The 15,890-nt window shown below is 45.4% G+C and overlaps 1 protein-coding gene across 2 annotated transcripts; it reads right to left on the minus strand.

Moving 5' to 3' along the window:
* Positions 1-561: 561 nt before the first annotated feature.
* On the minus strand, positions 562-15,710 carry npm1b (nucleophosmin 1b). 2 transcript variants are annotated; one of them, XM_048970751.1, is made up of 12 exons: positions 15,555-15,710; positions 14,735-14,820; positions 14,238-14,357; positions 13,051-13,144; positions 12,474-12,577; positions 12,079-12,137; positions 11,402-11,483; positions 9,524-9,619; position 8,580; positions 3,619-3,713; positions 2,996-3,070; positions 562-1,749 (listed from the first exon to the last, which is right to left on the minus strand). In XM_048970751.1, exons 1-12 carry the CDS (start codon positions 15,604-15,606, stop codon positions 1,696-1,698), a joined length of 918 nt encoding a protein of 305 aa, XP_048826708.1. In that variant the 5' UTR covers positions 15,607-15,710; the 3' UTR covers positions 562-1,695. The 2 variants fall into 2 exon arrangements, 1 of the variants encoding a protein (XP_048826708.1); XR_007381229.1 differs by lacking the exon at position 8,580 and having other exon boundaries at positions 3,619-3,715.
* Between the last annotated feature and the right edge of the window lie 180 nt (positions 15,711-15,890).

Here is a 15,890-nt window from a genome sequence, read left to right on the forward strand (position 1 = left end):
TCATCGAGTAAATAGACGTGGGAAATACCTGATGTCAGCTCTGCGAACGTATACACAAGGCTAATTTATGTCGCAAGTGAGGTGAATAATGGATATACAAACAGATCCTACGTTCAAGGGAGTTTGTGACTGGTCATCTCAGTTGTGGGTTATTATTTGTTAGATTCTGTATGTTCACTTGACTCCACCCCTGCAGTACAGGCAGTGCCCAGGTTACAAACAAGATCCATTGCCTAAGTCTCTCGAAGTCGAATTTGTAGGCAAGCGGGAAAATAACACAGGACATAATAATGATAAGAGCTATATAGTAACAATAAAAATGTAACTGCATGCTGTACTGCACCTCGAGACGAAGGGCTAAAGCCACAAATGCTTTCATGAGTGTCACAAAGTAGCATCTGCATTCATTACAAACCATTGTGTTAAACTGATTCTTTTTTACATAATAGACTTTATGGCAGTCCATTGGTGAGTGCGAGTTGTCCGTAAGTTCTTAAGCTGGGGAGGGGGCGCGTCTATTTTTATTGTGTGCGGAGAACACAACAGGCAGGAAAGCAAAACAAGGGTCAAAATACATTTTATTACGTTTATTTTAACGGAGATCTTAAAAAAAATGGATGGACTTATTTTCTTTTCTTTCCCATGTTCCTTAAATCAACACAAATATGATTTACGGTGATTCATAGATCAGTAATACAGTGACATCCATGGAAATTTGACTCAAACACCGTTCTCGGTCAATGGACTAAAAAAAAATAAAAATAAAAATCCTTATCTAAAATGAAAATTACAATCTTAATTAAGGCTTTAGCCCCCAGAACTAAAAGAGATGCATTTCACTGAGAAGCAAGTTTTCCAGTGATCTGAACAATGAATTTTCAAGGGTCACAATCGGGACAATCTGCTCACTGATGTTCAAAATGTTTCAGCATTTTCTTACAGCTATTCACACACCTTTTGTCTATAAACTAAAAGGAGGAAATGTCAGATAGACAGGAAACACCGATCAGTAAAACATAAGGTTCTAAGAAGTGTAGGTTTCTGGGTTGGACCATAAAAACAATGACTTTGAAATATAGCAAAGGACACCTATTAGTATTGCATTTAAGTCAAATAGTAAAAGCAAAAAGCAATTGCAAAAGGACAAGAGACAAGAAATTAAGCAACAGAGTTCTGCCGAATGCCCTCAAAAAATATGCAAAAACCCATCAGCTCCCAGTGCTGAACTGCCTTCGCAACACTGACTAACTCAGGGTTACAAATGACAGAAAGTTAGTCACAAAAAGCATTTTAAACAGCTAACAGGGGCCATACTGCTGAAATTCAAACACAGCTCGAACACAAAGGACTATCGGCAATAGTCTTCAACCTGAATTTGTGAGTCTGAATGCTCAGTTTACAATAAAGCTGATCATGAATGGAAAAACATGCACCCACTCCATCAGCAGTATGAAGTTTAAACCAGGACCTGGGATAAACTATTTTTAAATCGTATCCTTAGCTTACTGCTTGTCAACTACACTTTCGGAGAACAGAATTTCCATAAGATGCAACATAAATCGAACGTCAAGGGGCTTATTAATCTCACAGGTGACTAACCAGTCTATGTCTGACTCATGGGGTAGTAAAAAATAAAGGAATTAAAACAAAAAAACAGGATGACATAACATTGTCACTCGAAGTGCTACAGTTTCATTATTTCTTCTCAGACTTCAGTGTCTGTACAAACGTCCAAAGTTCTTTGATTACCTACATGAGAGGGAAGCAGGAAGAGGAAGAGAGAGAGACTAATTATAAAGCAATCTTAATGACTAGCTGTGTAGCTGTGAAGCAGGACTCGGGTGCGCAGCAAAAAAAAAGTGTGTTACTACACACGGGCGGGGGAACAATGAACACATTACATGGGAGGGGGCCGGGGGTTACATACCAACAGCATGACCCACAGAACCGTGACACCTTAACTCAGCGTTTGAACCAAAGCACATTGTAACAACAACAAAAAAAAACAGCTCAAGTGTTACTTTCAAGGTGGTTTTCATTTGCAAACAATGCGAGGAGGAAAAAAAGTTATGTGACAAGCCGCACTTAACGAATGCGGCACCTGCACATCCGTTAATTGCATTGTGGGGGGGGGGAGTAAAACAGTTAAGTTAAAAAAAAAAAAAAAAAAAAAAAACCTTTAAAACTTTTGCAATTAGTTATAGCTCCTTTGAATTCCATCATCTTCTAGAATTCTGGGCCTTCAGCTGACTGTCCTCTCATGTGTATGTATATTTTACATAATCAAACTATTCCCGGTGAAATCATACTTGTAATTTTATTTCTCCCCGAGTAGGTAATACATAGTACCTTTTTATAGAGGAGAATTCAAAATATTCATCACCACACTCCATCGAGCAGTGATACCTATAATAATCTTTATAAATCTTCACAGATCAAAGGTTTCTGTTGGGGGCGGGGGGGGGGGGGGGGTACGTTTGTCCCAGGGATGGACTCTCTGAAACCTCACAGACTTCACAAGTGACCTTGAACTACAGCGAGATCCTGGTACGTCCTGCATACCAGCACCACGCATTTTATTAGACTATAAGAGACGCGCTTGTTAAAATGGCCAGTAAATCACTAAGAAAGACAGACATTTTTTTATATATTTATATATATATGTGTGTGTGTGTGTGTGTGTGTGTGTATGTATATAGAGTGAATTACGTAGAGTGAATTCATGACTATTCTTCCAAACTTTACTGAAGAATGTCACTGGTAATTTTATTCAAAAATAAAATTACAGAATCATCAAGATGAACACGGATCTTCAACATCCCCCCAGAGCATGGGCCGTTTATGTGTACGCTCCATGTCAAAGAACGCATTATATAGCAGCTGTATCGCGAGCAAAGTATCTACGAGGACATAAAATCAACAGGGCCTGGCTCTGACGGGGATCATTGAGAGTACGTGTTCTTCCTGAGGTCATAAAGTACGGAGGGAGACTTACATTTTTATCTGAGATCTTAAAACAGCTCCGGGCAAAATTTTCAAATTTCTGCTCAGTCTTTGGCAGAGGCTTCCGCTGGTGGAGGAGAAAGAATCACAGAGAAGCACAGAGTCACGCCTAACAGGACAAGCTCATCAGCAGCAGTGAAAAGGATCGTAACAACTGGTAATTAAGTAAGCTTCTCAGACCCTGTGTATTGCCTTATACTACAAAAGCCAACTACAAAAGGGGCGTTACCTTGAACAAAAGTAACTGCCAGAGTGCCAGTACATTTCATTTCACGGAATTTACCATATTGCTTTACTCTCCGCCTCATATATAACACTAAACGTCAATTACAAGACATTCTAAATCTTCCTAGTCAGATTCAAAAGTGCATTTGGGATAGTTTAAATATTAAAACACATATTCATAAAAAACTGATAGTGTGTGCAGTATTTGACAACGCAATAAAAATCTAATAAATTCAAAAGAAATATTAAATTAAATACCCTTGGTGCTCGACATAATAAATGAATCTAATATTTCTGAATGATTTCTATGCTGCTGTTTGCACCCAATTTAATTCCCACATTTACGATAAGGTTCTCTCATAATGACGAAGCTGAAGAGGTTCTCTTTACTTCTTTGACGACGGTGGTCAGTTTGTTTTTCACGTCGCTCACAGACAGCGTTTTCGGGGGTCCCTGCTGCCGGATTCTCTTTACCTCCTTTGGGGCTCTGAAAGCAGGAAGCAGAATCCTTCTGTGAGATTCCGGTCACACGTGACGCACGTTTTAACGTGCAAGGATGCATGACGCAATGCAGGTGGTCAACCGAATAGTGAGAGATGTGCACATATTTATTAAGGGAAGACTCACAAAAAGGGGAAACACAAGACCTGCAGCAATGCACTGTGCGCAAACCCTGAACAGGAGCCCAAAAGATCAAGCGAAAACATAGCTGCTACCTTATGGATAAGAAAGGCGCTTTGATGTAACCCGAAGAAAATTTTGTATCTTAGTCCAGTTTATGTACCAACTCCACCATGTTGTCCAGGGGATATGCAGCTTATACCGGTTATGCTGCCTGTGTTAGCCATCGCCCAAAGAATAAAGTCACCGGCCCAGAACTAACAGCCATCGAAAACTGAAATCGGAGCCACAGCAGAGGAGGTAGAAGTTAAGCGAAAGCATCAGCCCAAAGCTGGGGGTGGAAAAGCCCGGAGGCTGGTCATGGCCTCCTGAAATAAGGGCCCACAGATCAGTTTCACGGACTGAGAAGAACACGGACCAGGATTTTCAAAACTCCATCCAGACACAGCACCCAACCAAAACCCCATGACAGTAATTTGCAGCTAAGGAATATGGGCTGATGAGCACCAAGGAGTTACCCGTTATGAGCAAAGTGCACATCTCCAGCACATTGTTAAGTCAAAAGTCGGGAAAACAAAGCAGGAGTTAAAAAAAACACCTCCGTAAGCGTTACCAAAGCAACAGCTGCACTGCCCAACAAAATAAAGTCCGATATTCATCTTCTAGACGTTAAGCGGTTCTCCTCTAAGTTCCTTTTGCCTGCTTACTCCAGGTGCTCCAATCAGCCCTGAGTAAACAGCTGGCGAGGGATTAAACCAGGGGGCATCAATTTCTCCCCCAATTACACCTCCCTTAACAAAAGCGTCAAGGCACAAATGATCATTTTATTATTCCCAGCTTCAGAGGCGGTCCTCAGCTTTCCGCCAGAGCAAAAGGACACCTGGATCTTTGAAGGGGAGAAGCTCAGCGCAGGCCGAGGTTAGGAGGGAATGAGGCAAGAGACCATCTGCTTCGAACAAGCTCGGCAGAGGAGAATGTCAACGGAGTGCATGCTGGGTAATCTCGGCCTACCGATCGCAGATGTTCGCCACGTTCCTTACGTCGATGCCTCTCGTGGAACTTTCAGTGACTCAGTGGCCACACAAACGCTACCGCGATGTTTCCCTAACGTTTCAGCACTGCCGTGAGTCGCATCAGACGTCGGCCCGCACCCTGAGGCGAAGACATCTTGGGTCACGGGGCCAAGACAGACACAAAACATACAGACGCAAACACGCGGGCGCTAACACACAACTGTTTGTACTTGAAGGCCAGCTTGTAATCTGCCATGATTGCAGGCTTCCACAGCCAGAAAGGCCCTTTTAACTGGGCGGGACCGAATTGGCCAACTACAAAAAGGGTTTAACCCTCTATGACCAACCATAGTTCAGAAGGAGCCGTTGTGAACTCATGACGATGCTGCTTTTAAAATGGCCTTCAAAGATGAGATTAGCTACTGTATGGGAAGAAGGGATTCTGACCCCCTTAAAAATGTCACCTTGGGCCTCCAAGCCCAGTTAATAATTTTATGTATTCAAGGGCCCCTGTAAAGTGCTGCCCCCCCCGAATCTGCCCATAACCCTATTGGGCCCCAACTCAACCGATTTCTCAGTTAGTGACCAACCATGCTAGTCAAGCTGGTTTCATTGACTGAAGTAATAAATGTCTCAGCTACATAACTGCATCATATAAACACGAATCTGACAGGCACATTAACGTCTGAATGTCGACGCCATCGAGCCCACTGACTAACTGTGACACGAGGCCTCAGGTAGCGGCAGTCAGAGACAAAACACATTACGTCAGAGCGCTAACCATACGGGCCGGGATGTAAGAGGACGCAGATGTTTGAAGGATGCCGCCTCTTCTCTTCCCGCAAAAAAAAAAAAAAAAACGTGACTGTTGCTTTGAGCAGGAAAGAGAGAGAGAGAGAGAGAGAGAGAGAGAGAGAGAGAGAGAGAGAGAGAGAGATGTTGACGGTGCAAATCACAAATTAGAGGGAGAAAACACAGCAGCACATACACAGTCACACCCCCGTCACAGGTGTCCGGCCCGCGTGTTTGTTAAAGATGGACACACACACACACACACACACACACACACACACACACAGAGCTGTACTCATATCTTTGTGGGGACCGACCATTCATTTCTATGGGCAAATCCTTAATCCCAAATGAGAACCTTAACCCCCACCCAGCCCTAACCTTAACTATAAGTAATCAAACAAAATACAAGACTTTCGGATTTAAAAAAAAAAAATAATAATAATTGCAGTTACAGATTCGTATAAAACTGTCAGACGCTGGTTAAAGACATCAGAATTGCCCGGGATGCGTCTACTGTAGCAACACAACTCGCCACCCCATTGGTCTGTGGTGAGGTAGGTGCACAGTGGAAGCATCTCTTAGGCAAATTCCGGGGGGGGGGGGGGGGGGGGGGGGTTACCTCATGGGACATAGACTCGCTACAGTTGAGCAGCTCGACAACAAAGGTCCAGGTGGAGAAATAAACATTTATTAAAAATAAACAAATCTTAAATCTGCAGGAGTACAATTCAGATTTCTGAAAGATCTGGATTTAATTACCAGCTGCATTTTAACTGCACCCCTTCACCTGCACTCAGAGATGATTAAACAGCAACGGACGTAATTAGATATAATTGAATATTAATTAATTTTTCACCTCCCAGTCCTGTTTACGCACACAGGTCCAGATGAACCCAGACTGAAATCCCGGAATCGGACTCAAGCTTCAGCCCAGGTGGTGACGGATGGGGGGGGCCATCTCTGAGACCCCACTCAAAAGGTCACTTTGGGGAAACCCACCCCCAGTGTAGTGACTGTTTTTGGCCAAAAGGTGGCTCCCAAACCTCAGGGGCCCCAAACAAATGTGCAGTTTGAGTGGAAGTAAACACCGCTGCGGGGGGGGGGGGGGGATTCAGTTCTCCACTCAATTAATCCCCTCTGAGCAGCTCCAGGGCACACAGCCCCAGCTGATTACTCTCTCATGGGGAAGCAGAGGACTGTGGGAATTCAGGGAGGCTGCTGGGAGTGAGCCACAATCAAAGGGACAGGCCAGAAACGCAGGGGGAGGAGGTCACCGGTTCAGGAGCGGAGGTCTCAGCGGTCAGGGTTGTTTGTTAGGGGCAGGAGGAGGCGGCACTGTAAGTGGTTCCCATTTCACCTGAGCGGTTATCAGCTAATTGCTGGCTATAGAATCAAAATTTATGGATTCCAATTTAAAAGGGTCTGTTCTCTACCATCGGTGTCAGTGGACAGAGTGAAAAACATGCCGCGTCTCCAGGAACCTCAAGCCGTGAACAGCGTGCCTTCTGGTTAAGGAAACACGGGGATTATTCAGACCGTCAACAAGTTTCAAGGCTCATCTCGAACCGCATTGTGGGAAGGCACTTGTAAACCTGAAATAAATAAAAAAATAGTACTGAAATCCAGAACAGGATCCATATGATCTTCTCTCACCCAATTACCCACCAGCCTTCATCCAGACAGACTGTATTTTTCAATTTTAGGTTAAAATAAGTAAAAAACCGTGAATTTAAAATGCGCTCCCTAATGATATGAGTAATCCAGCTGTAAGAACTGCGGACAGCCTTTCTGTGGAGAATCAGATAAACCCAGAGGAATTTAACATTTAACCCCCCCCACCACCACCACCATCTTAAAGGCAACGAAAAAGGACAGGACCCCCCCCCCCCCCCCCCAATGTCTGACAAACGAAAAGCCACCATAAAACTGGACGCATGCTCAATTTAACCCACTTCAGACACAGCGAGCCCCAATGAAATGGGGGCCACGCCGATGCATCAGCACCCCCCCCCCCCCATAAAAGCAAGAGGTTCCAGGACACTAACGAGGGCGATGATTGTGATTTACGGAATGACCACTGCTAACATCTGAGCTCCCGCCGCGCACTCCGGCTCTCTGGATCCCAGTTCCGTCTCGCTCAGGCCCCCGCCTTGGCCCCCACCCAAATCTCGGCCCCCCCCCTCCCCACCGCCACCCCTCACAGCCAATGCCTACGAGTGCTGCCGTTTCTGAGTAACGGCGGATCCCGAAAGAGAACGGTTTTCGACTGTGGAACCCAGACCAGCTGCACTCGTTTTCTGAACTGCTACGTTCAAGGATTTTAGCGACTGCTAACTGTACAAAGAAACAGGGCAGATCAAAGAACGGGGGAGGAACACCAGAATATCAACCTTGCATCAACTTAGCACTGCAATTAGCTGGGAGGGGGTGTCACTGGAATGAATGTGAAACCCTGTACCTTGTCCTTGACGCAAAAACCTGACACCAGGACATACGTATTGACAAAGGCTAATCAATGAAGACAAAAAGAAAAACAAAACATGCTAATGTCAAGTTTAGCATTTTAGGCACCAATATGGCGTCATCATGGCTTCCGATCAACCCCCGTAAGATGAGCAGCTTTACGTTCCAATCTGTTACGACGCTTTAAAAAATAATGAATATCGATGCTTAAACTGAAATTACATGGCGACATGACCATTAGGTTAATAACGTTGTTTTTACAAAATAGCAGCTACACGACTGCAGATTATGAAGCTGTCTTGCGTGGTTATTCTCCGAGAGCCTAATCCCACGAGGAAGACTCAGCTCGAAAGCTGTATCTCAAGGGGGTTACCCACTGACGACGTGACAGACATTTCCACCCACTCCCCGACGTATAATAATGACTGCGCAGAAACTGCTAAGGAAAAAGCTGGTCACTCTTCATCATCATGCGTGCTTTTCCACTGCACCAGGCACCAAACTTTTGGAATTTCACAAAAATACTTCATAGGTGCTGGTTTTCCACTGGCATAAAAACTGGTACCAGTGCTGAATGACAACACAATGAGAGTATTTGTACTGAATTCGAAAGATGACCATAGTATATTATAAGGCTTGGTGATGTGCAGTATTAATACTAACATTGCATGTTATGCACACGCAATTCTTACATCGCAAGAATCGAGATAGTCAGGCATTTTCATACTATACAGACACTACAGCATGCAGGGTTAAATTCTTGCGAATTGTATGAGTTCGAAAAAATCATTTAAAAATGCGCCGCCGCTCCTTTTGCATGAGCCCTGCATGCACCTTTGCAATTTGAATCACTCAGACGGGTGACCTAAATGTCTTTATTTTACCAACTTTTTTTTTTTACTTTAAAAATATCCCAATATTTATTACAACAAAATCACTTCGCAATATTTGAATTTTTCCCCAATACCATGCAGCCGTAGCACATTATAGCAAATTTATTTCCTGTCATGCCATCCAGATCTTCTGATTCTTCCACCAAGACAGCAGTCAAAGCTTAGGTCTCCTCATTCGTCAACACGTACATTACTTTTTCAAAAAAAGTCGCAGGCTACTTGCACAACCAATCAACGACGAGCACGTCTGCAAGTCCCACCCCAAACTACCGAAGTAGCAAAAAGTACCTCAGCTGCTTGGGCACTAATGGCACTAGAACTTTTGGTTCTGCTACTTGACTGTTAGTCTAAAAAGCATCAAAAGTACTACGTCTGAAGCACGGTACCTAGTGCAGTGGAAATGCGTCCTACAAGGAAGATACAGCGATCTGAAAATCTGCCCCCTGCTGGTCAGTGGAAGCAAAGCAGGTGAGTTTGGCATTGGCACGAATGCGGGAGGGACCGGCCTACCTTAGCTTGTGGCTTCCCTGCTGGGCCAGAAGACTTGTCCGGAGAGCCATTGGGCCTCGACGCTGTCTTGGCTTTCTTACCCTGGGCATCTGCACCCTGTGAGGTACATGTGGGAGAGATTCAGGCTGCTTCCATCGGAGGCCTCACTGAAGAACCCAAAATAACCATGTTCTGGAAATCCTCCACGGCTGGTTCTGGAGGTGGTACAGTATCACTGTGCCCCATTTCACTAGAGCTCTGTGTGTCTGAGAGGGGACAAATCGATCTGAGGTGTGTCTGCATCACAAATTTACATAAACCACACTTCAAATTTTCAGTTGTACATATAGGAACTGGAGCAGGTGACAATCTACCCCACACTGAATGTACACACACACACACACACACACACACACACACACATTTCTAGGCTCAGATTCTCCTCAAGGGTCTCAGAACCGCAGCTGCTGACTCTCTCCTCGACTATAGAACAATCATAAAATGTAAAAAATGACTGATCGGCATTGACTTGTGGACTCGATTCAGGACTGTTTGAACCCCCTGGGCTCCAGGAACAATGGTGGGGTGGGAAGATCAGCAAGGTCAGAAAATGGAGACAGGAGAGAGCGGACGGGGGAGTGGGATGTGAGGGGGGGGGACAAGGCTAAAGGATTAATCAACACATGACACAAATACTCAGCTGTTATTTCTCCCCTAAGCGAGAATCAACAATAAAACAGGCAGGTATGGCCAGAGCCCAACTGCGATCTCCGCCTGCCGCATTTCCAGCATGGATGCAGTCAGCATAGTCCGTGCTTTGAGCATGAACACGCAAACACACACACACGCCTCTCCAGCATGCGCACACATACACGCTGTGCACCTCTCCAGCACACACACATGCACGCACACACACTATGCACCTCTCCAGCACACACATGCACGCACGCACGCACACACACTGTGCACCTCTCCAGCACACATGCACGCACATACACTGTGCACCTCTCCAGAACACACACATGCACGCACGCACACACACATACTGTGCACCTCTACAGCATGCACACACGCCCACGCACACACACACACACCCACACACACACACACACACAGGTGCTGGCTGAAACCTCTCTGGCAGAGAACGGGAAACAAGACGAGGGTGGGAGAGCTTAAGGGGGACGGGGGGCGGGGCAGAGCTGGGTGCTTTTTCTACACTCCGTGCCTGAAGAGCATTTACTGACGGCTGGGACATACTTCTGGCCCCACTGCAGAGTCGGTACGACAGCAAGCAGCCAGATTACAGAGCAGAAACTCAGTCATTACACCCGGGAGCCTGTGTTTTAGCCGTAAGAAACCAGGTGGGTGCCGCAGCGGAAAAACATAAGGCGGTCTGGCCTTCACAGGCGCATGTCCAGTGGCGGCGGGGGCCTTTTAAATACCAGGAAAACAGTGAAACTTGTGTGTGTTCTACAATAAGGGGACTGATTTAGAGATGGCTTTGCGTGAATATTTTGGGGGATTAGAGGCCACTGCAAGTTCAATGTACCGGAAAGAAAAAATAAAATAAATTAAAAAAAACCATAAAATCACTTAGAAATGCTTGGTTTGGACATAAACCCAGGGTGATATGATGGATATGAACAGACTGGAGGGGGGGGGGTCAACACCATGCCACTATCCGTTTCTGCCAATCGCCTTCAAAACCTGCATGGCATCAAGATTGGTAGCTAAACCCTGACACCTAGTGGCTGTCAAAGGAAAAGCAAGTAGACGTTAAGTGTATAATAATATAATGAAACTATATATACACATAAAAAAAACCTAATTACACAAACGCGCGCGCACACACACACACACACAAGTATCGTGAGTAAAGATGAGCATTGAGACAATTACCACATGTGGAGTTTTAACTGATGTATTTTTCAACTTTTTCTCAGGCATCTCATCCTCTTCATCGTCATCGTCGTCATCATCGCTGAGGAAGAGTTCATGTCATTTTCAAGAATTAAATGACCTTCCGGAGTTTGAAAAGCAAAACCTAAAATGCACAGATTATCACCCGTCCAGATCTGTGAAACTGACATTGGTGGTTTTGGTTATTTGAAAGTTGGCCGCGAACATTGAAGACCAAAACAAACTCAGTGACGCACGAGCCAGAAATAGCTATATAAACAATACGGAAAATCATATATAAAAATTAGCGCTATAATATTTCTTAAGAGCCTGCTATATCTTCAGTTATTTCTATATTAAAAAAAAGAAAAACTGATTTACTCATCTTGGCTTGGGTACGCCACACATCGTTGCCTTGGCAATCAGCCTCACTCGTGTTAAATGTGACCATCAAATCTCACATTTCTTGCAGGAACTTTTAAACTTCACATTACTGTTAATTTTGCATTTTTCATACAAGAATTACTTCGTGAATTTTTCCATTTGCTGGGATTTCCTGCCCCTAACCCTCATGAATGTACACTACGGTAAATGTACACTACGGTAAATGTACAGTAAAAGCATCCATCCATCCATCCATCCATCAGAACAGTCTGAACATTCGTCAAAAGCCGTACTCATCATCTTCGTCGTCGTCGTCATCGTCTTCATCTTCATCATCCAACTTTATTTTTTTCTGTGGGGGGAGGAATCACAGAGCTCGGTGGCGGGACGCAGTTGAGGTTCACACCGGTTCCTCTCCAGCACGGCCGATATGGCGGGCTTAGCGGGAAACGCAGCCGAAAGATTACAGGGCCACAAAGCATGTGGAACGTGGCCGTTAAATCACAGACACCGAGGAAACGGATGCTTATGTGAGCAGACAAGCAGTTTATCTCCTGGATGGTACAACTGCAACCGCAGTGGTGCCATATTAATAACGGAACCGAGGCTACAATGACTGTGCTCACGTGAAATTTAGCCAGTGAGATTTAGCCAGTGAGATTTAGCCAGGACCAGGACGTGAGCTTACTGGCATGGGAACCTTTCCCGAACTTGAAGGCCTCTTCATCGGCGACGTGTTATTTTCTTCCTCCTCTTCGTCTTCATCCTCTTCATCATCAGATTCCTTCACACCTTACATTTCGAATGAACAGAATTAAATCACACGCATCCCGCCACCAGCGCCCCGGAGGACAAAGGCAGCTGGGATTTACGGTGCAATAAACATGCAGAGGAGGAACGCTTTGGGCTTGGGAGCGTCACTCAGTTTCATTCCTCCGGCTCCCCTTCATTTGGCTTTAATGCAGCCATTTCCGGGCCAGAACACTTCTTGAAGTTTACAGAAACTTGGCGAGAAATTACGCTGTGGTGCTACTTCCTGAAAGCAACGCGAACAAACAATACAAAACCTTCCTAGCCAGTAAAACCTGACACACATACATAAGGTCTTTTCTTATTCTTTGCATTTTAAATATTACTAGACGATGGCACCGGCTATTACACTGGGTATCATACTGCAGCAGGGAACAGCAAAATCGATAATGTGCCGGAAAGGACGTATCCATTGTAAGAGATTAACCAGAACTAGCAAAATAACATTAACTTACTGACAAAGTGCTGGCCGCTGATGTAGACCGGGCCCGGGCCAGACTTGAGCCGAAACGTGACGGGGGGTGTGACCTCGAACCCCCCCAAATTCAGCTGAACGTATGCAGGAGGAGAAGGGGAGACTCGCATTAGCTCAGGTCAGTTTGAACAGAGCAGCAAGTGAACGACATCAGCATCCCAAGTGACGGCCGCGGAACAATCCGGACATCTGAAGGTCAACCAGGCACACATCCTGAAAACCGAACCAGGGGTGATCAAGGTAGGTGGATGGATGGATGGATGGATGGATGGATGGATGGGAGTAATGAATGCATGAAGGATAGCAAAGCACCCAAAATTCAGCCTTATAGGTATCATGGGAGACTAAGATATCCTCCGAACAGACAGACATGAAAAATGCCAACACACACCTTGCAAGGAGTAACAGCATTTGTGAAGCACAAGTTCCTTACAATTTAGGGTTTGCTCCCGATGACAAAATAACCATTTCACCCTGGACGCCCCTACCCTGTGCTTAACACGCAGTGCGTGGAATAATGAACGCATGCATCTTAAGGCTCTATCCAATTTCATGCCAGTCTGCAGTTTATTAAAAAGATAATTACTATATTTTTATGCCCCATCATGGGGGATAACACTCACCCACCCCCTCCCCCCCCCCCCACCGTGGAATCAGAATCACTGACACTGTCAGAAATTAAACTGGGCTTCTTACAGTCCACCATCTCCTGAGGTCAGTAACCTCTGCCACGCCGGTTAAAAAAAGACAATGTCGTCAGGTGGTGGTCCGGCTGGCCAGCTGGTTACCATGGTGACACAGGTCAACCACCATCCACCTTCACTCCTAGAACGAGCCCACAACAGGCCAGGCCCTGCTACACAGACCTTTCCATAAAACAACTGCCTCAACCCAATCCGACAAATTACGATTATCCACAACAACGGGACTATAGTTGGCCGCTACAGCAAAGGGGCTATGTGTGAAATTAAGAAAACCCCCCCCTTCCACCCAACAACACGGCCTGAGGTAGCTTGTAGCCCATGGAGGGGATCAACATGGGTGACATTCAGAGGAGCTTTCAGTTCACCATGGGAAAGATCTAGAAGGTGATCAACTGGACTGAAAGCGCCCTCCAATGTGATGATGCTGTAGGGTGTTGGGTCAGAGGTGGTGGTTAGCACTCACAGAAGGAAGGACGGACGGCTTCAGGACAGCCAGCTGCACTTTGGTCATTTTCCCATCGAAGGTCATGCCTTCCATCTCTACCATGTTGAAGCGATCCTCTGCCTGCGCTCCCAAACATACCTGCAGGCCTCGAGACACAGGGAGAGTCCTGACATCAGCACCAGCCGGGGAGGTACCACTGTCGTTCAGGGCCATATGGAGGATTATTCGACTAACGAAGGACAAGAAGCCTGAGAATGGCAATTTTAATAATCGCTAAACTAATTCGTCACAAAAAAAACAATACAAAAGCAATCCGGTGAGGTTGGACTTTAGACATAATGACATCAAGGACTACAGATCCTGCACAGAGAATCCCACACACTTCAAAACACCAGCTATGGACCCCAGTGCACAGTGAGCAAGGGTAAAGAAACACACACATCCGGTAAGCGTATTCTTAAGGTAAAAACAGTGACACAGGCCCCGCAGCAGTTCCCCAGGAATTTCAGCCCCACCGTTTTGAGGGACAGCTGGTGCTCAGTCTCCTCATCGTCGTCCGCTTCGATCTTGTACTCCTTCTTGTCTGACTTCAGCTCACAACCTGAGCGAGACCGCAAGTTTGAGAACAGAGCCACTCAGCCTAGCAATTATTATACATCTCTTCAGTTCACTGTGCTCCAACACGGGGAATAGAATTTCAGAAACAATACATGGGTTTATAAAAATACTGAAAACTGAAATGTAAAGAATTTGACACATGTTTTTAATCTCATATTCTGTTAATACCATAAAATGCACCTTTGATGAGACTCCAGTTACCAGGATACCCCAGTACTCGACAGGGGTTAATCTCAAATCTTTCAGCTGCCATTCAATACAACTAACAAACCATGAACTTCAGGACAAGATCTTTGAAGAGAAACGAAAAAATGCCTAATTGCAACAAAAATGGACGTTAAATGTTACAATTATAATTCGCCTAATATTAATAATACACTAATAACAGAAACATATCACGTCATGTCGTTACAGCTTTTGGAGGTGTTGGATAATGCATCATAAATGCATGATATTAGATTATTATGTAAATATATATGTTAATTTCACCAGCCGGTCATCACTTGCACGCAGATACGAATATAAAGATGCGGATGTTGCATCTAATCGGTAACATATAGGCGTGATGGTGTCGTTTTCCTTATTCAGCCATATTGCTTCGGTAGGATGTGAAGCAGAAAGGTGGATGGATGGATGGAAGGATGGCACCGATGCCGCAACCCTTCATCTTTCATTTAACGACCAAAAAGCGCGCACGCATTTCGCAGCTTTCCTCACCGAACAGATACATCTGCGGTCTGGAAATGTCCGCGCTGCCGTCCTCCGCCATGTTCGCAGCATGGGCGCCGAGCTGCTGAGGGGGAGGGGAGGGAGCTTCTCCAGAAAGCGCATCTGGTACCGGGGCAGAATGACAGGCCAGCCTGCGAATGACGGCGTGCAGACGGGGATTACGACGGCAGCGCGGCCCTATGAAGCCGGAGCACGGGCAGGCGGAAGGGGAAGCCGGGGTCTGAGGCCAACGCGCTGCTTTGCATTGAGAGACAATGAAATTAATCCAATTATATTCGCTACGCGATATTTTAATGGCGGTGAAAGTGCGCGAGGCCGGGAAAG

Source organism: Brienomyrus brachyistius, chromosome 12 (assembly GCF_023856365.1).
Source record: "Brienomyrus brachyistius isolate T26 chromosome 12, BBRACH_0.4, whole genome shotgun sequence".
NCBI lineage: Eukaryota > Metazoa > Chordata > Actinopteri > Osteoglossiformes > Mormyridae > Brienomyrus > Brienomyrus brachyistius.